Genomic DNA, 22,602 nt, shown 5'->3' with positions numbered 1-22,602 from the left:
TTGACCAAGCACTCAAGGAGATCTGGTCCCAGAGGCGTGGGCTTCTCTCAGGGAGGCCCGACCTAACTCACCACAGAGGATTTACGGAGTGAAGTTTGTTTCCCTTTGGGTTCCTTCAGTAGCAAACATCTGTTAGACCTATTGGAGATCACACCTCAAATTTTAGAAGGATGCCTGAGGCTTCTGCTTTACATGGTCCAGAGGAGAATGGCTCTACCAAGACCACATGAGCACAAACAGCCTCCTTCCCTCCTAACAGCATCAGCAACGGAAGGGGCAGCTCCTTGCGGCACAGCAGCCCACAGCATCTGTGTCAGAACAGCCCAGAAGCCTCACTTGGGCACAGCCAGAGCCACAGAATGAGCTTCTCTAACAGAGAAGGAACCTTGGTGTTACAACAGCACAACAAAATACATTAATTTTTGTCATATACAGTGATTTCTTTAGGGCAGAATTGCTAAGTTAATCAGTACAAATATTTTTAAGGTATCTGCCAAACAAATAACTGGAAACAGTATGTCATCTTATACTGTTGGGTGAAGCCCTGGACTTCTGTGAGCATGCTTTCCTCATTCATTAATTCTCCTCATGGCAAGTCAATCCCAGAAAGGGGGTCTGGGTGATGCCAAAGCTTGGATGGTATGTGCTCCATGAACCAAGCCACTGTTGTCAACTTGACTATTCTCAACATTTTACTGCATGTCAGCATATGGTTATAGGTTTTGTTCAGTTCTTAAGCACATTTTAATTCCATTCTTTACCCATTTCATAAGCAAAAATTCAGAATTAGCTGGGCCACTATAACACTGACAGATAAGTGTAAGAAAAGTTCTAATTTAAGCTAATAAAGAGACCTTGCTTTTTTCCCATTCTCTCAGTCGTTAAGTCTAATACAAAAGCCAAATGTATTTTCTTCTCACCTGAGGGCTAGCAGTCATAGATGTTTTCATCATAGGTTCAACAGCACTGAACACCACGGCCCAAGCAGAGCCAGTAGCATGGAGACAGGACTGCACTGTCTCCATGCCTTTAGCTTCCAAAGGCCATGGTGCAGGTAAGATGAGACCTGCTATTAACTGAGAAACCCTAGGCCTGGATTCAGCACTCCTCCTGACACCTCCGTCCTGGGGCTGAGCAGACACCCACAGACCACTCAGCTGGTGGTGGAAGGCCAACAGCTCCTGTTCCAGAAAACCCAGATCGTCCTAACATCTGAACCCAAAGGCAAGTGCGGGTGGAAGCCATGCGGGTCCAGGGTGCACAGTGGCGCCCAACACCTGCTAGTGTCCCGACAGCAAAAATGATCTGGGGAATGCACCGCCCACATTCCTTCCCAGCCAGTCCCCTCAGCACGAGTACGCACCCCCTGGAGGCGGAAGATCCATCTGTGGGAGCTGGAAGCCAAGGATGGCTTGCCTCAGCCAGGCCAGGTGCTCCGGGGCGTTCCAGTGAAGGTGAGGAAGCAGCCGGCTGCCCCCTGCCTCAGCAAACTCGGTGACAGGCCAGGACAGGTCGCAGAGCTGCTCGGAGGACACTACGGAGGCCAGGAAGCTCAGCACGCTGTTGAACAGCTCAATGACGGCACTTGGCTCCTGTGAGGCCAGGCCGCCCAGCCTCCGCTCTCTTCTGTCATGGAAAAACCGGCTGCTAAACTCCCGGCTCACCCCATCTTCCACGTACTGAATGAGGGTCTGGCAGCAAAGGTCAAGGGAACAGGGGCAGTGGGAGACCAGCCACTGCACAGCCTGCGAAACCTGAGAAGCAAAGACAGTGGGGAGAGATCAGGTTCAACAATCTACGCTGTTTTTCAAGAGGAGGCTCCTGAAGGCGCCCCTCCCACAGCTGCCACAGCAGGTGCCACCAGAACAGCAGCTTCTCACCATGCCAGAGGGGAGCAGAAGCTTCCACTGTAGCTGAGTCTGGTCTCCCTGGAGACCAACACAGCAGGGACCCCAAGAAGGGCTCCCATTCCCATCACTCCTGCCACCCAGAAGGGCTAGAAGCCCAAGGGAAGCAGCATACACATCCTCTCCACCTCACACTGAAGAGAACACTACATTTCAGTTATCAGAGGACTAACAGCTTCACTTCGTGCCTGGATGCTTTCACACCCTGTAGTCATCTTTATCTTTCTTCCTGTAGTTATTTTTAAGTCCCGACACTTCTTTCCCTAAATGTAATGGTCAGCACAGACTTTTTAAGGGAACTCTGATAACGTTATTTCTTCATACTCCAAGGACAACCACCCTACAGAAATAATCATACATCTGACCCTCAGATACAAGACATTCACTGTCATTCACCTTCACTGTCACAGTTTAAATCTGTAACAACAAAACCTCTGAAAAAATTTACAGAATTTAATGTGTTGCCAATAGCAGGACTATGAGCAAAATTTATCTTTTATTTTGATATCTGCTTAATTTTAGAAAGTTTCCTGTCAAAATGTAAAATTAAAATGCAAGACATAATATACACTAAATTCAAGATAAGAGTGAAAGGGAAAAAACTAAAACATCTTGTCAGACCTTTAAAAACGATGAAACCTTACCTTAGTTGTGCCTTTTAAGTCACTAATGGAATCAGGGATCTCAATAACAGTATAATCTGAAATCAGCTTAGCTGAAACCAAATCCTGGAGCATCAGACCTTTAAGACAAACAGACAGCAGTCAGCCATCTCCTGGTGGAGATCTGCACACAAGCTGAGGCATCTCACTACCCTGACCCCTAGAGCCCCGTGCCCAGGCACTGCAGTGGCTGTTGTCACATGTGGCAGCACCACACCTCCAGCACTTTCTCAGACCCCAGGCTCTACCCACTTATTAAACATGCCAGCTCAGAAGTGGAACTGCGTTCACAAACCCTCTTCCACGTCCTTCTCCACGGCATCCCCTCCGGGGCTGGGCGCAAGAACCACCAGGGGAAGCGCAGGCTGGAAGGGCTTGGCCTGCAGGAGCTGCTTGATCTGCAGCAGTGCCGACAGCCAGTACACGTCCTCCTCTGCCATGTCCTCACTCTTCACTTTGGGAGGAAGCAGCATCATAAGCCCACTGGCTCCCAGGAGCTCCTTCTGTGTCTCCACGGCATCGAGGGCACCGTCACTAAGAGCGCCGTGGGCCACCTGGAACGGCACCCAGACCATCAAGATGGACGCACCGGCGGACAGATCAACAGTGAGCATCAGCCCCAGAGAGCACAGCCAATTGCTCACTGCACTCCAGGTCGGCCTCCCTCTGTGAGGCCAAGAACTAGTACAAGAAACTGGGGAAATGATGAACCCAGCCTCTGGTGAAAACTGTGTTTGAGCAGTTTAATCTTAACAGTTATCTCAAACAGGTGTCAAAACAAATAAGCCTTTACTGACAGAAAAAAGGAAAGGCAAGCCAGCAGCAGAAAAGGGATCCCTACCCATTTCTAAAAAGCAGTGCAGAGACAGGTAAAGGAACCAGAGGATGCCACACCGAAGGGCTGCAGACACGGTGAGCAGGGACCAGGCTGTCTGGGCCTGCAAAAGCCCTGGGAGCCCAGGCCCGTGACACCAGAGCCAGGCCAAGGCTCCAGGCCAGGAGGACAAGTCACATACGACACAGTGGCCCACAGGTCATCCACCCCCCTGCCTCTAAGCACAAGCCGTCCCCCTGGGCCCTGGGCCAGCATCCTGTCCTGAGGATCCCAACACAGGGGCATTGCAGGCACAGAGGAGGGGACCTGGCGGGGCACCCCCCACCTTACCCCGAGAGCACCAGCAGCTGCACAAGGAGGAGACACGATGAGTCCTTTCCAGGGAAGCCAAACAACCTAAGGAATTGATCCCCAGATCCCCCCAAAAAAGGCTGGCTTGCCATTTCAGTTACCTTCCACCCCACCCCAAACACAGGCCTATGACCAGCCTTTTAGGGCCTCACTCAGGTATAGGCAGGCTCAGATAAAGTGTCTGAGGAGAGCCTTCAACGTAAGAGAAAAACTAGAGTAACAGAGTAGAAACCCTAAGAAAATGGATACCACATGGAACGGAAGAAAACTTACACAAAAACCCTAATTTCCTCTGAAGATGCATCCAGAAATAGTCATAAGATGATATGAGAAAGTAAAACAAGGGTAAAAAAAAGGAAATCAATAATACAATATGTTATTAAAAACTCAAAGACATCTCCTAGAAAATAATATTAAAAAACAAGATGGAAAATGGGATAGAAAGGATGAAGAGGCTCAGAAGATCAACTGATAAGGTCAAACATCGGTCTAATCAGAGTTCAAGAAAGAAGAATAAAAGAGAAGGAAAGCAGATGTCATCAAGATGCAAAAACATCAGTCTCCAGCCCACAAGGATGCACCAAGGGTCCCATCAAGGACCTTCCCAGATGATGAGGGAAGGAAGTGGGCACCTAAGTCCCAGGGCAAAAAGAGCAGGCTTCCCAAGTGAAACAAGGCCAAGCCAGAGAAAGGAATGGGAACGGTTTCAGACATATCAACAGCAATGTTGGATGGTCAGTGACCATGGAATAAAACTAGAGGGAAAGTAACTTTCATCCTATAATTCTACATACCAAGCTAAACTATGAAGCAAATGTGAGGGTAAACACATTTTTAGACAGGCTAGAGCTCCGAAAATTCTCCTCCCACTGCATTCTTCCTTTGGAAGAAAGTGGAAAACGTGCTCCATCAAACAAGAGACTAAACCAAGAAAAAATTTTGCTGCTGCTGCTGCCAATGGCAGCACTGAGTGCTGGATATGTCAGGCACTGTTCTAAGAATTCTGTATAACACGTGTCACCTCATGGGCCCCCATGCGTGGTGCCAGCACCATCTCAAGCAAGAGTATACCAACCCACAGTCAGTACCTGGGCCGAGGACCAAGGTCAGAGTTACAGGTGGAGGAGCAGGACTGCATTCCTGGTATGGAGGCCCCAGAGGCAGCCACACCCTGGGACACGTTTCCAGCCCAAACGGGAGCAGGAGAACGGCACCCTCTTAAGTAAGGTAATGTAGCAAATACTATGTGCAGAAAAAATTAATGTAGTCACAGAACATTTGCTGGTTCTGGAGCACACACATGTGACCTCAATTTCTGAGATATTATAAAGTGACCACATGAGAGCAAGCAGGGTGTTAAGAGTTCATGCCTCACCTAGTGGGGTGATTGCACAGCCCCAAGATAGCCCCCATGAGCCCACCTCCTAGTGCTAATGCCCCGGCACCATCGCCTGCCCTGAGGATGGGCTGAGCCTAGTGACATGCTTCTAACAGACAGAGTCAGATAAACATGATGGGAAGCCAACATGAAGGTTAGCTTAAAGAGATGATGCCAGCTTACTCAGCTCACGGGAGCTGGCTGATGCCCTATTGTGAGTTGCCTCATGTAGGCCCACGGGCATGGCCTACAAGGAAGTGAATCCTGCCAACAACCATGAAAAGTGGGCTTTCAGAAAGACCAGAGCCCTGACTTCTACCTGCTGAGAAATCATGCCCCAGAGGATCTAAGCCACACCTGGACTTCTACCACACAGAAACTGTGAGTAACAAACACTGGTTATTAATATATGCCACATTTGGTTTGTGTTTTTAGTTTTTTTGTTTTGGTTGAGCCACGTGGCAGGCAAGGTCTTAGTTCCACAACCAGGGATCAAACCCAGGCCCCCTGCAGTGGAAACAGAGTCCTATACACTGGGCCACCAGGGAATTCCCAAAGCTGCCACATTTGTAGGTAACATGTTATATAATAATAGATAAAATACACCTATTTTAATAGTAAGTCAGCAGAGAAGATTTAAAGTGGATAAATAGAGAAACAGCAGTATAACTACATGATGTGGAAACATGACAGAAATCAAATCTTGGAGAGAGGGGCTAGGAGATGGGGCAGGGGCTGCAATTTATCATCATAAATCATGCCGTGCTATCTGACTCTTTAACTACATGCAAGTATTACTTTGACTTAAATCTTAAGACTAAAGGCAAGAAGAGCAAACTAATTGTCCAGTAGGTGAAGTATGACTTTATCATCCTAGGAAAAGGGGAAGCACATGTCCCAGGATGTTTCTGTTACCTCTGAATGATGAAAACATAGATGGCTCTTACCATCTTTGTATTTCCTCTGTATTTCCTTATATTTTTAAAGTTTTATACATATATTACTTTCACATTTAAGACAAATATTAAACAGTATTAAAATGGAAAGAAACAAACAAAAATTCTATAGTCAAACTACAACTTGAAGCAGTTCCGAGGACAGAAGGAACATGGACTAGAGTGCCACATGCAGATGTCCAGGGTGTGCCATGAAGGAGACTGTCAGGAAGAGGAGAAGCCTGGAGTGAGGCCTTAGGGTCAGGACACGGTGAGGAGGGCAACTTTCACCAGGCCCTGCTCTGAGCATGCAGCCAGTCATGAATCCCACATTGTGGACCGCAAGAGACCCAGGTCAGAGTGCTAGCCAGAGCAGCAGCTACCAACGCCAGGTCTGCTCAACACTGAAGCCCACACTTCCTGCTTTGCACTGCTATTTTCTAAGTAAATAAAATATGCATCTGGTTTTATTTCTGAACACACATAGTAAAACCTAAAATTCATTACTGCAGGTTTGAATCTAATGAGAAAACAGGTTCTCATTAAATAAGACTCTCTGTAGGAACCAATTAAGCTGATACCAATATACAAACACCTATAATGAACAAAGACTAGAACTTATAATCAAAAGCTGAGGACAACTTGAATGTAAAATAAAAACAACTAACCTGAAATGCCTAACACTGAACCTATATGAAAACTGCACAGGACTAAAAACCATTAGTCTTCTGGTAAGACTTGATATATCAGGAAGCTATTTAAACAAAGATGTCAGCAGTTGGCAGACCATGTGAAATGCAACAGACACTGCATTTCTGTGTAATGATCTGTCATAACCCTCTTGGGTTAATTACCAGAGGTCCATGGAGTTCACGGCTTCTGAACTGTGTGCAGAACACATAGGGAAATACAGGTACCTTTTATGATGGTTCTAGTTTTCACCAATTTCTCAAAGAGAGGTCTGTGAACCAAGAGAAGACTTAACTGCATCCTGAGAATCTAGCTTGATCTCTCACACCAAGGGGGTGTACATGGGTCATCAAGGCGCAAGGAAGAACAGATACAACACTTGCTTCTGAGCCTCCCATATTGATTCAGAGCCACTTCAGGGGAGTTATATGATTCCCATGATGTCTGGGAGTGAGTGTAAATAAGAAAGTTACAGAAGTAAATACACTAAGTGATTGTCACTCACCTTGATGCACACACTGACAGAAATTGTCTGATCCCCTTTGCTGCTGAGAGTGTTAAAGAGAGTGAGTGTCTGAATCCCACCAATATCAAGGTATATGTCATCCACTGAGCCATCACCTCCCATGAACTTGACTTTTAACCAATGTGATAGAATTCTGTGAATGAAAGAAAATAACACTTGAAGGAGAGTCTAATTCTAAATGTGAATCACAAAGAGAAATATCACACAGAGATCCACAAACATCAAATTTTACTATGAAATTGATCTGAACAAAGCAGGCTGTGATTTTTAAATGGAGTTAGGAACTCAACTGGGTTATATATTTGGGTAGGAGGAGAGAGCACTCATTCTAATGTGATGTATCATTCTGAAGCCCTAAGAAGCTGAACAATTGAAAAGGTCCTTAGAGTTTACCATACAACCCAGCAATTCCACTCCTAAGTTTAAACCCAAGAGAACTACAAACATATGTCCACACAAACACCTATACATCAACGTTCACAAAAGAATTATTCATAATAACCAAAAAGTGGAAACAATTAATGAACAGAGAAATAAAATGTGCAATCAAATATTATTCAACCACAAAATGAAGGACTAATACATGCTACAGCATAAATGAACCTAGAAAACATTATGCTAAGTGCAAGATGACAGTCATAGAAGACAACATATATTCCAGTTCTGTTTGTATGAAATGTCCAGAACAGGCAAATTTATAGAGACAGAAAACAGATGAGTGGTTGCTAGGGGCTGCTGGTAAGGAGTGATGGACTGCTAATGGGCATGTGTTTCTTTTCAGGAGAAAAAATGTTCTCCAGCCCTGGGGTGTATCGTAGGGTTAATGGCGAACTCCAAGAGTATTTAAGCCAAGGGGGACCTTCCCAGCCTGCTGCTGCCAGTGCCCCCATCCCTGTGGTGAGCCCCTGCCAACCCACACCTCCACAGGACGCCCTCCAACACTAGCAGGAGGGGATGAGCACACATCTTTCTACTGCACCATCTTGAACCGGAAGTCCAAAGAAATATTTTTAAATCCTAAAATTTTTTATGGAATCACAGAAGACCACCAAATAGGCAAAAGAAGGTTGGAAGCGTCACACTTCCTGATTTCAAATTGCATTACAAAACTATAGTAACTAAAACTGTATGGTACTGGCATAAAATAGAGCCACAGACTAACAGAACAGAAGTGAGAGCCTGGAAATAAAACCCTGCATATATGGTCTTCTAATATTTAACAACAGAGCCCAGAATATACAATTGAAAAAGAATAGTCTCTTTAAAAAATGGTGCTGGCAAAACTGAATAATAAAAAGAACAAAATTGGACCCCTATCCTGCACAAATAAAAGTTATCTTGAAATGGATTAAAGACTTAAACATAAGAACTAAAATCATAAAACTCCTAGAATAAAATAGGAAAAACCTCCCCGACACTGGTACTGTCAATGATTTCTTTGGATGTGAGCCCAAAAACACAAGGAACAAAAGTAAAAATAAATTAGGACAACATCAAACTACAAAGCTTCTTTGCTGTAAAAGAAACAAAAGGAGTAGGCAACTAATGAAATAAAAGAAAATATTTTCAAACCCTATATCTAATAATGAGTTAATATTCTAACTATATATGGAACTCCTATAACTCAACAGCAAAAACACAAATGATTCAATTAGAAAATAAGTAGAAGATCTGAATAGACATTTTCTTTAAAAAAGACGTGTGTGCTGCGCTGTGCTGTGCTGTCACGTCTGACTCTTTGCAGCCCCATGGACTATAGCCTGCCGGGCTCCTCTGTCCATGGGGATTCTCCAGGCAAGAATACTGGAGTGGGTTGCCATTTTCTTCTCCAGGGGAATCTTCCTGATCCAGGGATCAAACCCAGGTCTCCCACATTGCAGGTGGATTCTTTACCACCTGAGCCAGCAGGGAAGCCCATGCAAATAGCCAAAACGTGCATGAAAAGATGCTCAACATGGCTAACCATTAGGGAAGTCAAAATTAAATCACAAAGAGAGATCACCTTACATTACTCTGGCTATTATGAAAAAGGAAGGCTATTATTAGAGAAAGAAATGGCAACCCACTCCAGTATTGCTGCCTGGAAAATTCCATGGACAGAAGAGCCTGGTGGGCTATATAATACATGGGGTTGCGAAGAGTCAGGCACAATTGAGCAACTAACACTATTATGAAAAAGATGATAAACAATGTTGCTGAGGATGTGTAGAAAAGTAAACCTCTATGAACCATTGATGAGAATATATATAAATTGGTACAGCCACTATGTGAAATAGTACGAAGTTCCTGATAAAATGAGAACTATCATCTGAAAAAAAAAATGTTCTGCAATTAGATAGTTGTTGGTTATACAACTCTGTGAATATACTAAAACCAGTGAAATGTACACTTTAAATGGGAGAAATTTATGATATGCAAATTACATCTTAAAAAGCTATTAAAAAAGAAAAGTAATATGTTCTGTAGTTGCTTTAAAAGTATGGTTTCTGGAAGCAATTTGGTTACAGGAAATAATGCCATGTCAACTTTCTGGATTTCTTTTTAAAACTGCCAAGGTTTTTTCCCTAAGGAAAAAAATGGAACTACAGCAAACAAACTATATTGCCTTCCCCAAGAGTCTAAAATGAAACGGGCTCTAATAATATACCTCAGCACAGCTTTAAGTCACAATCAAGTCTTAAAATACTTTTGGACAAAGACCATTGCCAACTGTACAAGATTAAAATGTGAATGACCTAAAGTGTCAACTTCAAATCACAAACAAAACAGCCTGCAAAGCTAAGCATCGAAATGAAAGCAGGCATCAGGGTCCCATGCAGGAGAGGAGCACACAGGGCTGACAACCAACCATCCTGGCACACACACCCAGCTGCCCGAGGCTCAGGGAGGACTCACTCCTCTCCTGCCCCTCACTCAGCCCCCAGCCCCACAGAAGGAACCCTCCCTTACCTGCCGGGACTCCCTGGGGACTGTTCTTCTCCATCAGGCAACACCAGCACCAGCTTCCAAAACACACGCTCCTGCCGCCTGGGGAGGTGCTCAGCCACGAGGGACGGTAGGTCCAGGGGTGCCCATGCCGCGTCACTGGAAGGGACAGAGCACCATAGCTGAGTCACCTGCAGGCCCTCAGCAGGAGCAGCAGGCAGGGCGGGCAGGGGTGACCAACCTCAGCAGCTGCTGGTGGAAGTGCTGGACCTTCATCTGGTGCGCCACCATGTCCCTGAGCCACCTTAACCTGTGAAGGAGGGACCACATGAAGGAGTCCTACGTGAGGCCCACTCAGCACCCACATGGGAGGCGGACAAGCATCTAGCCATGTTCTCAGGGCAAGGTGATTGGGTAGCAAGTGTCTCCCAGTGGGCAATACTCAGGAGACCAAGAACTTTTTCTGATGAAGAAATAGTTTAGTCAGAGGACTTGTTCATTTCACAACTATCAAACAGTTATCTACTGTGTGCCAGTCATGGCAGATCAGCAGTAAACAGACAAAAATCCTGCCCTCATAGAACACATGCTGTCATAGGGAGAGAAGGGCCCCTGTAGGCAGACGGCGTGGCAGGCGCCGTGGGCACACTATGAACATACACAGGGTGCTCAGAGATGACCTGGAAGACCAGAAGGAAACAAGGGGAGCCAGCATGAGGATTCCCAGGGGACAGGCCAGGCTATGTCAGGAGTGGCCATGGCATGCACACAGAAGGAGCGCAGGGAGAGTGGTGGGCTAGCCAGGGGGCAGGTGCGGGCCACTGTGGAAAGACTCAGAGAGGAGCCCAGGGACGTCCGTCAGGATGTGAGGCGACCTGACTGCGGTCGTGATGAGAACACCAGGCTGTAGGCGCCAAGGGCAGAAACCGGCACACAGACAGGTGGCTATGTGAGCAAGGGCTGGGGGTGGAGGCGGTGAGGGGGGAGCCGCAGGGTGGTGGGTCTGAGTCCGGAGGTGACCCAGTGCAGGGAGGTCAGACCAGTCCCTGTGAGACAGAAGCGCTGAGTGCAGCGGGCCAGGAGAGTAGGTTCCAAACTCGAGCTGGGGACACCAGGAGGAAGCCTTGGCTGCTGAGGCATGAAAGGCGCTGTCAGCATGCAGGATGGAAAAAGACCACAGGGAAAGAAGTGGAGGAGAAGAAGGGGCAGGAGGCTGGGCTGGAGGGGTGAGGGTACAGGGACACAGAGAGGGCCATCCTGACGCAGGTAAAGCAGCCTCGACTCCAGGATGCAGCGGGGCCAAGGCTGCCACGGGTCAGGGAGAACCCCGAATGCCCAGACCACACACAACACATCAGAGGCAGGCTTGCGCTGCCACCAGGCTGCTTCCAGACACTACCCTGCTTCCAGACGCAGGCCCAGGACTGGGAACCTGAGCGGCTGCATAGTTTGTCAGCAGCATGGACCTGGTTCTCAGAGGGAGCACCTCATGACAGCCTGGGAAAGACAAGGCATGCCCTAAGGCCCTAGCACAGGGGGCTGCTGCTGCCCCTGCACATGGCCCTCCTCAGCCCCTCACCGGGAGGTCCTCTCCAGAGGCGACAGTGGCGTGGTCTAAAGAGAGAGGTCAAGCCCTGCGGGGCCAGGATTGCACAGCTGAAGCCAGAACCGGGGCAGGGATCCAGGTACCCGTGGAGTGGCCAGGAGGAGTAGCAGAGAGGGCCATGCAACGGGACACAGAGAGGCAGCCTGTGAGAGGCAAGACCAGAAAGTGGAGGAAGAGCTGCTAAAATGCTGCTTGCTGCAGCAGACCGAAGATGGCAGAGGGGACGGGGTGAGGGTGAGGGTGAGGCCAGCATGGACCTCTGGCTCCAGTAACGAGAGTGGACGTGAAGCGTCCTTGAGTCAGGGAGGTAAGAAGAAAGCATGTAATTCCAGGTAATTCGACTGGCAGGACCAGGAGTGTTTTAAGGGGAAAAGGCAAGTGAAAACACAGCAAGTAGAGCAAGCTGCACTCCAAAAACGCAACTCTCCATCTGTCTTCGCTGCCTCTGGCCCCACCTGTTTGCCCTGTACACACACGCATTAATCCACGCTCCTAAGGCCAGCGGGGCCAGGAGGCACTCAGGAGGCCCCGGGCGCTGACCTGGTACACGAGACGCCCACTCTCCCCGCGTGGCCCAGGTCCAGGAGGCCCTTCGCCAGGTTCTCCTCCGCAATGGGGCACTCTGCGCTGGGCACCAGCGCCCTCAGCCGATCGTTCACGTCCACACAGCAGGGCGCCGCAGGGAAGGCCCGCATCTGGCGCCTTAGTTTCTTGCGGGCTGCGACAGCTTCTCTCCACCTGGAGGACACACATCACTAGGTGTTGTAAAGGTCTGCCACAGGACAAATGCAAAACACCTCCAGCATTAACAGGGGAAACATCTTCTGCCAACATGTTTAGGTCTATTCCAGCAACAGATCTCAAACTGAGAAATTAATCACAACTAAAGCTCAGGTGTGGGGATGCATGACAGAGAATGAGTGGTGGGGGGCAATGAAACTACTGAACCTAAGAGTGAATGCGGGGGGTTTCCCTGGTGGTCTAGTGGTTAGGAATCTGCCTTCCAATGCAGGGGACACAGGTTTGATCTCTGGTCAGGATCTAAAATTCCACATGTCGGGAGGCAACTAAGCCCTTGTGCCACAACTAGAGAGAAGTCCACACACCGCAAAGAAGATCTGACACAGTCAAATAGATAAATAATTTTTTAAAAAGTGAATGCTAAACAGTGTTTAGAGGTCAATTTGCTGATATGGATACAAACACAGATACATGTACCCTCTGACCCAGCAAACACCACCGACAGGAATCTCTCTCCAGACATTCCAGGCACGTGTGTGAAATGTCTGTACAAGGGTGGCCACTGCAGCACCCTCTGTCATAGCTAGAGAGGAAAAGCCACGCTGAAGTCCAACGGGGGGCCAGGTACTGTCCAGTGCATGGATGACAACGCAGAGAGGCCACTGTGCTACTGTGGTCAGGCCTCCACCTTATGTCAGAGGGAGTCAAGGCAAGTCCAGCGCAGAGCAGTGAGCATGCTCCCACCTGTGCCAACCGCCACACAAAGCTCCGAGGTCCTCGTGGAATGGAGACTCATTTCTCACTAAATCCCCTTTTATACAGCTGTAGCTGTCAAGCACACTATCACTTTGTTATTATGAAATGAATCACCCATCATACATAACCCATGTACCCCCATTTTAAAGATTAATGATAAATCAAACACCTACATCCTTCCATGCAATTAAGAAGCTGTGGCCACAAGCACCCACGGGCCCTGCTCAGTCACACACCCTCTTGTTCCCAAAGGTAACCCCTGTGTCAGCTTTATGTTTGTTATTTCCTTTCCTTTCTTTAGGGTTGTACTACTATACATAAATCTAAAACAACCTATTTAGTTGGAATAGACAGTTTAGATGTTGTACACATTTCCCTAAGAACTGTTTCACTAAAATTCACTAAAAATTATGTTTCACTAAAATTTTGTTTTTACTAAAAATTATGTTTTTACACTAAAATTTATGTTTTCACTAAAAACTATGTTTTACAAATTCATCTATATAGGTGTACACAGCTATCACTTGGCTTGTTCATGGCCATCTCCGGGTGTCCAGCACATTGGGTAAACAGCAGAAGGCTGCCTATAAATATTTGTTGAAATACAGAACAGTTCCCCCATCCCAATCTAATTCTTTACTTAGTTTATACCCTTTAGGAAGGAACATGTTACATGTGTGTATTATCAACTGTGAAAGTACAGTCTTGGTAAAAGAGACTGTGTGTGCACTGACTCTATTTGTAAGGACACGGGACTCACCGTTGGAGATACTTGCAGAAGCACTGAAGCTCCTGCAAGGTCTCTTTTGCAGTCTGGAAAATTTCCTCCCCAAGAAACAAGTCCACCAGATGGGCAAAGACATCCTCAGAGCAACGGGCCACACGAACCCTCTGGTCCGTCTCCACTGCACTCCTAGGGAACAGGGTGATCGATCAGCATAAGAGACACTGCACCCAAGGCCCCACAGAGGGCTTGCCTGGAAGTATACAAGTCCACGTCCTTAACTCTAAAATGAAATCATGTCATCACCATAAGAAAAGCTCGAAGATTTTATTTCATATAAGGCACAGACATCTGAAAAGATAGACGGAAAAAGAACTAAAGTGGTACAGGGTATAAGGTTGTAGATCCAACATGGCCCTTATAAACAGTCAAGAAATAAACCTTTATTTTATAGTTAGAAATTTAATTTTTAAGTGGTCATTGAAACAACTAAACTATGTTCTCATCAACAATATCTGATGAGAAGTTTATTATCAAATTTATTTAGCCACAAAGTCAAAGAAGCTCAGACAGGCAAGATGCACTTCCAATAGCTATCTTCTACCGTGGGTAGAGACATCCTGGGCCTGAACTCTAGTTCAAGTCTCCTGGAACTACAGAGAACAGCAGTTGCCCTGCATGTCAATGAGTCCTAGGTGTTGCTATCTCATAACCCTTCCTGGGAATAAGAGCAGACAAATACCCATCATTTGTGAGGTCTCTTGCTATAGGAAGCAGTGAAATAGACTCCCAACTAACAAAAATGGAAAGAAACATTCAATAATACACTCTGCCTCCTAGCTGTGTCTCCATCTGCACCAGAGGCTGCAGGCCTGTCCCAGCGGAAGTGAAACACAAGGACAGATTTCCCAGCACAATCGAACCTCTTTCCTGAAGCTTGGCATTGAAGTTCTTAAGTGAGATAACGCAAAGGGATCTTTTTGACATATGAAACAAGGGAAAGGATCTTCTACTTAAGAAAAATGAAGAGTGTGGAGAAGACTGTCAGCAAATTCTTTTGCTATCAGACACATCCCCAAGTCCAGGACAGGGTCTACAGGAAGATGAGAGTAGGGAGGGCCCCTCCGGCAGTAACAGACAGAAGCTCAGGAAGGGCCTATTCGTGTCTAGTTAACCAGCAGATACACTCCACGTGCAGATGAAAGCCAGCCAGCCTGCGCTAACCCTCCTCCTGCCCACCCGTGCACATTACACTGCAGGACACCAGAGCTTCACTTACTTCAACTCCTGGGAGCAGGTTTCTCTCACACATTCTGTCACCACAACTTCTGTCAGCTCTGCAGCCAGGTCCTGGCTCAGCTGAATTAACACCAATTCTCTCTCTTGTTTCAACCTAAAGGAAAAAGAAAAAGAGCACAAGAAATAAGAGTCACCACACTCTGTGACCTTGCAAGAGGGGATTTGAGTTATGCTGTCTGAGTCGGCAGACCTGACCCCTCTGGTCCCAGCAGAAGGTCACACAGCCACCCCTACTCCCATTCCCCTGACCATCACCCACGCCCTGGGCCACAGTGTACGAAGGTGCGGGGTGAGCTGTGAGTCCAACTAGTGCAGCAGGCAAAAGCAAGAGCATCCGAGGCCGCGGAAGGCTCTCTCCTGCAGCCACGCTGCCCCATGCACAGAGGGATGAGACACGCACCTCTCCTCTTCAGCCCGCCGCCTCTCTTCCTCCTTCCGTTCCCTTTCCTGGGTGACTTCTTCAGTTGCAATGTGCCTCAGAATGCCTGTGGTTGTAGCTGTTAACAGCTCCTCCATAGCAGCATTGGAAACACTAGACAGAGCAAAGTGGATACTGTTCTAAATAAATAATACAAGCCACACAAACCATATTACTAGACTTCTAACACTGGCAAGGAAAAAAGTATCTACTTGGTTTCCATTAAGTTGATGCAAAAGTAACTGCAGTTTTGCATTGTGGAAATTTGCAGTTTGATATTGGAATATTCTTAAATGTGGTTGTTACAGATCATTTTAATGCACATTTCTTGCTTTATGATTTTTTGCTAATGACTATTTGCTGTTTATTTTATATTTATTTTAGACTATAAAAATGATGTCAAAACAAAAAAATTTGAGCAATAGTTCTTTTTCAATTTTTTAATTTATTTTTTGGCCATGCCATACGACAGGGAGCTTAGTTCCCTGACCAGGGATCAAACCCACACCCCCTGCAGTGGAAGTACAGAGTCTTAACCACTGGACCACCAAGGAAGTCCCCTGAGCAATTTTTTAATCCTTATTCTAAGGAAGACATAAACAAATGGAAAGACATCCATGTTCACAGACTGGAAGACTTAATACTGTTAAGATGTTAATACCACCCAAAGCAATCTATAGATTCATTGCAATCACCAACAAAATCCCAATATAACTTTTTGCAGAAATAGAAAACCCATCCTAAAATTCTTATGAAATTTAAAGGGTCTCCAAATAGGGAAACAGTCTTGAAAGAGAGAAACAAAGCTGAAGGACTCACACTTTGTGATTTCAAAACTTATAACAACTTACAACAAAGTTATAGTAACCAAATAAAAACAATATGGTATCATAAAAACAGACATTCAGACCAATAGAATATAGAGCCCAGAAAGAAATCCTCACATATATGGTCAACTGATTTTGAACAGGGATAGCAAGACCATTCAAAGAGGAAAGTATACTCTTTTCAACAGTATTGCCAGGAAAACTGGATACCCACACACAAAAGAACAATGTTGGATCCTTATGTTACACAATATATAAAAATAAAATGGATCAAAAACAAGAGCGAAAATTATAAAACTCTTAGAAAAAAAATAGGGCAAAATCATCACAACACGATTTGCCAGTGATTTCTTGAATATGCTAACAAAAGCACAGACAACAAAAGGAAAAATAAACTGAACTATATAGAAATTAAAAATTTTTGTGTATCAGAGGATGCACACTCAAAAGAGTGAAAAGACAATCCATAGATTGGGGTAAAATATTTGCAAATCAAATACGGAATAATGATTAATATCCAGAATATGAAAGAATTCCTACAACAACAAAAAAATTCAAAAACAAGCAAAAGACTTAAGTACACACTTCTACAAAGAAGACATACAAATGGACAATAATTACATGAAAAGATGCTCAATATGATTAGTCATTAGAGAAATGTAAATCAAAACCAAGAGTTACTACTTCACACATTATAATGGTTATTACTTTAAAAAGAAAGAAAAGGATAGCATGGATTAAAAGGATGTAGAGAAACTGGAACCCTTGTGCACTACTGGTGGGAAAGCAAAAATGGTGCTGCTCCTATGAAAAATAGTTTGACGATTTCGCAAAAAAATGTAAAATAGCTCACCTGCAAACCACACACACAGGTCAGGAACATGAGGGATACACCCGCCTAGTGAGCAGGACCAACATTTGAGCCTGCACAAAGGGAGAGCTGTGCTCACTCGTTGAGAGGACGCGTCTGGAGGGACAGTAGGCGGCCCCAAGTGCAGACAGCCTCAGAACAGGAGACACACCACACTTACCCAAGGGCTGTGGTTGCAAAGGCTGCCCCGGCGGCACCGACTTCCTCACAGTCACTCTGAAGAACCTCCTGGATGAGCTCATCCACCACTTGGGCCAGGTCCTAAGGGGACGGCAGAAGGGTCAGGAGTGCTGGCCAAAGAAACACCACCTCAGTCCACACCCAGTTTATCCCCAAGCAATCCACCTCTACAGCCAAGAGTACTGAAGATATTCCATGAGCCACAGAGACATCACAGGATGTCCCACCTGGGTCAGAAATTCCTGCAAGACTTCATCACTGGAAGCTCTTTGAAGGTATCTAAATGACCCTCACACAAGGCTTGGCCATGCACACCTGGTAAGGTTTCCTGCTAATGAACAGGAGCCTTCTGGACATGACAGACAAGCCTGCTGCCTGCTGGACGACAGCCGTTCAGACGGCCCCAGTGCCGCCCTCAATGCTGACACAGCTTCAGCTCCTGTGGTCCTTCCTCGCTACCCTTCAGGCCTCCTTGTTCCCCAGTGAGGATGGTGCCCAGCGCCTGCCCAAGCAATGTGGTGGCAAGATAAAGTCTCACACCTGTGTGGGGTGCTCAGACCTGGGGCCATCCATCAGGGGCACACTGACCCCAGGGACACAGACAACGGTCAGACTGGACATCAGACACAGCTGGATATTTGCCCACAACAATGGCAGGACTCCTTACCGCATCTGAGTAAACAGGCACAGGCTTTGGCGGGAGAAGCTCCGACTGCATGGGGGGCTGCACAGGGGGCTGCAAGAGGCTGGGTGCCACGCTCGGGGTCAGCACTGGGCGATGTGGTGGAGAAGCCGACACAGGCAGCGGCTGCAGGAGGAGAGCTGGCAGGGGCTCGGCCACCTCCGCACCACACTCCTCTGCTCTCCCCGTGCCTGGAGGAATGGGCAAAGGTGGGCACCAGGGACAGACCCAGGCCACCCTCCTGAGCAGACCACCATGGGGTGCCTCCTGAGCCATGACCGGGTGCCAGGAGCGCTTTACCTGCAGGAACCCAGCGCCTGCGGGGCAGGAAGCCGTTCAGGCAGCACCCCGCTGGTGTCTGCCCAGCCCCAGGGTGAGCCACCCTCCCGAGACCCTGGCCTCACTCACCTGCCACGTCCAAGCCAGGTCTCTGCACGCCCGAAGGCGGCTCTGCAGCCAGGCTGTCCCCGATGTACTTGTTCTGGGCATTGAAGCTGCATACGGGGGTGTGACGGGGTGTGGGGGGCAACGGCCCTCCATTCACAATCTCCCCAACCGACACCGTCAGCTTCCTGGTGATGAACACCGACTTCCTGGCCTTGGACAAGCCCTCAGGTTCCAGGAACGAGGACCGGTTCAGCTCGACACAGCTATCAGACCACAAAGAACCCATAGAGAGGCATCACACAGGCAAGAGGCCGCCCTCACCTCTGCAGGCCCCTGCAGTCACCATGCTGCCAGACAGTCACACGGAAACGTGGGAAGTGGCAAAAGTCCAGCCCACAGAGCCCACCACCGCCAGCATCTCCATGTGATGCAGGAGTCACCTGGCCTAGTTGTCTGCACCCCCAGGTAGAATGACACCTGACTACAAGCGCCCGGCTCATCCCCTAAGGGCAGGTCTGCAAGGCAGCAGGTGTGGCCTGTGATGAGAAGTCAGAGGAGATGGGGTCAAGGAAATCCCAGATCCAGACACAACAGGCTGTGAGTCATGTTCTAGAAGAGGGTCCTCAAGTTCCACCGCATTCTCAAATCTCTGATTGCAGCAGAGACTACGCCCTGGCCAGTCGGAGAGGCCATCTTCAGGGACAGAACAAGGAGGCCCCAACCTCAACCTCAACCTCGACCATCAGGTTCTTAAGTAACTTGTGAAAAGTTGGTGGTCTGAACCTTACCCTGCCAGCTGTTCCAGGCCTTGCCCTTGTGCCCGTACCCCAGGGAGGCAGCCCATGGCATGAGCCTTCTCCAGGGCCTGGCGAGGCTCAGGCACTTCCCGGCCTTCCCAGTAAAAGGGAAGAAAGGAGAGCGGCCCCACGCCCCTGCCGCGGTGCTTACCCGTCAGAGACAGTGAGGCCATGGCAGTTGAGGAAGTCTGTGGCCTCCTCGCCGTCTCTGAACAGCAGCATACGCACCACACCATCCAGGGGGAAGATGGTGGAGCGCTGTGTGCTTGCCGTGTACGCCACATTGAGCGCTCGGAGAGCATCCTTGCGGATCTGAAAGGAGAAGCCAAGTCACTGAGTCACAGCAGGTCGGCTGCCCGTGACCAGAGTGCTCAGTTCCTCTGGAAAGTACCCTGGACTCAGCTTAGTGCTCACTGGGCTGTCTGCTCATCAGAAGATGCCCACAGATGATGCAAAGCAAACAGCTTCACACATGGAACTGGTTGGGCTGTGAAGACTTTATTTATAAGAAAAACTAAAAAACAAACCACCCGCCAGCAGGTGCGTCCTCCACTCAACACAAAGCTGTGTAGCTGCTAAAACTCACCACGGAGATGATGGGATGCCATGGAAATTGTGTGACGTGAAACGGAGTAAAAGCTGTTTTACAGCGTCACGCTGAGCGTCCACAAATGCAGAGGGAGACACGAAGGCGCTGACAAGTCAGCTTGGCCCCAGGGCTCCAGTGACCCGCCCCCTCCTCTTCAGTGTCCTTTAACCAATCCAACCCCGGTTGACAGAGTTATTTCAAGGCTGGCATTCTCCATGCCAGTGTCCAGCAATGAACAAACAAGACCCCTGTCCTCACAGAGCTGACGTGGCAGGACAGACCAACACTGAACAATATGTGTGTACAAAATGCAGAGTGCATTCAGCAGTGATAGTGTGACAGGAAGGACAGCCAAGGAGGAGGAATGGGAGCGCTGACGGGCGGGGTGGCGAGGGTGGGCCCTGCAGAGAAGGATCTGGAGGAGGGGAGCTCTGTGTGGTTCTGTGAGGAGAAAGACGGGCAGTGAAGACAGCAACTGCAAAGGCCCTGAGGCAGGAGCGTGCTGGGGCTGGAGGGTAGGAAGGCACTGCTGTAGGTGGGGAAAATAGGACCCTGTGGCTACTGCTGGTGAAACACTTTTTTTCTAAAAAAAAATGCTTAGATTTCTTCTTAGTTTAAAATTATTAAAATGGGTACAAATGGTCAATATTCTAGTAACATTATATACTCATTGTAAAAATACTATCAGTTGTATTTATCAACTGCACGGAGTTCCCCAAGTGCACTTTGTTAGAAATCCTTTCATTTGTTCCAGAATTTCTGTTTTCTTGGAAACTGTCAGATCTGACAATGAGCAAACTTGTAGATTCTTTGCCTGGGATGTGATAGTGGGTTTAGTCACTGTTTACAGGAGGACTTGTGACCAAAGAAGAAAAATGAGCTGGAGTCACAAAACCAGCCAGGCAGGTTCCCAAGAAGCCTGATGCAGCCTCCTCCCTACCCCACCAGCCCAGGGGCTCCTGGCAAGGACCCCGGGGGTGCAGGTGCTGCTGTGAGGTGGCAGGGCCACTGCTTTCTTATCCTCCCCAGCTGCTTCAGGGGCGTCAGACCTGACTGTGGGAGTCTGAGACCAGGATGACACTCTATGCAAAGCCCAAGGTAAGAGACTGGTCTTGCCCAGTCTTTGTAACCCCAGTGCTACAAAGAGCAGGCACTTCAGATATTTACCAAAATGAATTTAGCATCATCAGGCTCACTCCAAAACTGAAGACAGACTACACTTGTTAAGTTCTAGCTTAGAGGTCTGTGCATATGGTTTGCTTTCTGGCTTCTTTGTTCCCATGGAAAAGGATAGTGCTGAACTCAAGTGAGAGTGTTCTGAAGAGACCTCTCTCATCTGAACCAGAAGAAGAGTGTTTCCCAGTGCATGGCCTTTTCCTTCCAGGACAGTGACAATACTCACCTGATTAAAGTAACAATGCAGAAGACAAGCGTTCAGATAAGAAGCTGACTGGACCAGTTTAAAAAATCGCACAAAGTTATTACTGTTCAATGCAGCAAAGGCCTGAACGGCAAATTTCACCTCGGGGGAGTTTCTAACGGCAGAGTGGAACTGCTGCACTTCTCTGTTAACCAAAGGAGATAGAAGTGGTTAAAACGTGATCTTTCATGAGACAAGATTTCCACAAAAACAGAGCTGACAGTAACATAAGATCTCAACTACACTGGAGTAGAAGGTCTTGGTGGTCACAGTGCCAGCGTGTTCATGGCTCACCTGCATCAAGGCCACCCCGACTCGGGCTGGATTGGCAACAAAGGCATTCTTTAAAAAGATGCTGAATAAACAGACTCGAGCAATAATTTAAGAACTGATTATCAAATCAAAGAGTTATTTTAATGCCAACTGACTGCCAGCTGCCAGTGTTTGATGATGACGCTTAAGAAACAAAGTTTAACTTTGTTTTGTTTAGAAATAAAATGATTTGGGGAATTCCCTGGTAGTCCAATGGTCAGGACTCTACGATTTCACTGTCGAGGGCCTGGATTCAATCTCTGGTCAAGGAACTAAGATTCTACAAGCTGTGCAGCAAGGCCAGGGGGAAAAAAATACTGATTTGACTGCTGCTGCTGCTACTGCTGCTAAGTCACTTCAGTCGTGTCTGACTCTGTGCGACCCCATAGACGGCAGCCCACCAGGCTCCCCCGGCCCTGGGATTCTCCAGACTGAATTATTCAAGATAGGAAACAAATGCTTATCATATATGAAAAGACTACACGGCCATTTTCCCTGACTAGTTTATCCCTAAGGCTTAATTTTAAAACTTAAAATCAATCACACATTTAAGATATTCTGTAACCAGGTTCTCAGGGAAAACACTAAGTTGAAAATAAGTTTCAACTTAAGAAAATCCAGTTTACCAACAACAGGAATGGAGGGCCTGGGGACTCTGGTATTCCTCACAGAAATGTCTACAGGTGTATCACAGAAAGGCTTAAAATTCATTCATGATATCCTACCCTTAGCACTTCTGTTTCACACCATTTTTCCCTCTCCTACGGCTAAGATCTTTGAAGAG

At 47.3% G+C, this 22,602-nt stretch overlaps 1 protein-coding gene across 5 annotated transcripts in view; it reads right to left on the bottom strand.

The window, feature by feature from the left end:
• LOC122675379 (minichromosome maintenance complex component 3 associated protein) overlaps positions 1–22,602 on the bottom strand; it is a 41,138-nt gene that overhangs the window by 6,300 nt on the left and 12,236 nt on the right. For 4 of the 5 annotated variants that reach the window (XM_043874008.1, XM_043874007.1, XM_043874010.1 and 1 more), the window contains 15 exons: positions 21,489–21,651; positions 19,649–19,809; positions 18,722–18,963; positions 18,299–18,630; positions 17,612–17,712; positions 15,736–15,867; positions 15,316–15,429; positions 14,073–14,225; positions 12,356–12,553; positions 10,451–10,519; positions 10,234–10,368; positions 7,264–7,417; positions 2,865–3,123; positions 2,552–2,649; positions 1,364–1,754 (listed from right to left, as the gene is read on the bottom strand). In XM_043874008.1, coding sequence (XP_043729943.1) covers positions 1,364–1,754; positions 2,552–2,649; positions 2,865–3,123; positions 7,264–7,417; positions 10,234–10,368; positions 10,451–10,519; positions 12,356–12,553; positions 14,073–14,225; positions 15,316–15,429; positions 15,736–15,867; positions 17,612–17,712; positions 18,299–18,630; positions 18,722–18,963; positions 19,649–19,809; positions 21,489–21,651 — 2,702 coding nt within the window. The remainder of the gene's footprint in view (positions 1–1,363; positions 1,755–2,551; positions 2,650–2,864; positions 3,124–7,263; positions 7,418–10,233; positions 10,369–10,450; positions 10,520–12,355; positions 12,554–14,072; positions 14,226–15,315; positions 15,430–15,735; positions 15,868–17,611; positions 17,713–18,298; positions 18,631–18,721; positions 18,964–19,648; positions 19,810–21,488; positions 21,652–22,602) is intronic. The other variant, XM_043874009.1, reaches the window with a different exon arrangement.

The sequence above is a fragment of the Cervus elaphus genome, chromosome 19 (genome assembly GCF_910594005.1).
Source record: "Cervus elaphus chromosome 19, mCerEla1.1, whole genome shotgun sequence".
In the NCBI taxonomy this organism is placed as follows: Eukaryota; Metazoa; Chordata; class Mammalia; order Artiodactyla; family Cervidae; genus Cervus; species Cervus elaphus.
This window is presented reverse-complemented; position numbering and strand designations above follow the sequence as displayed.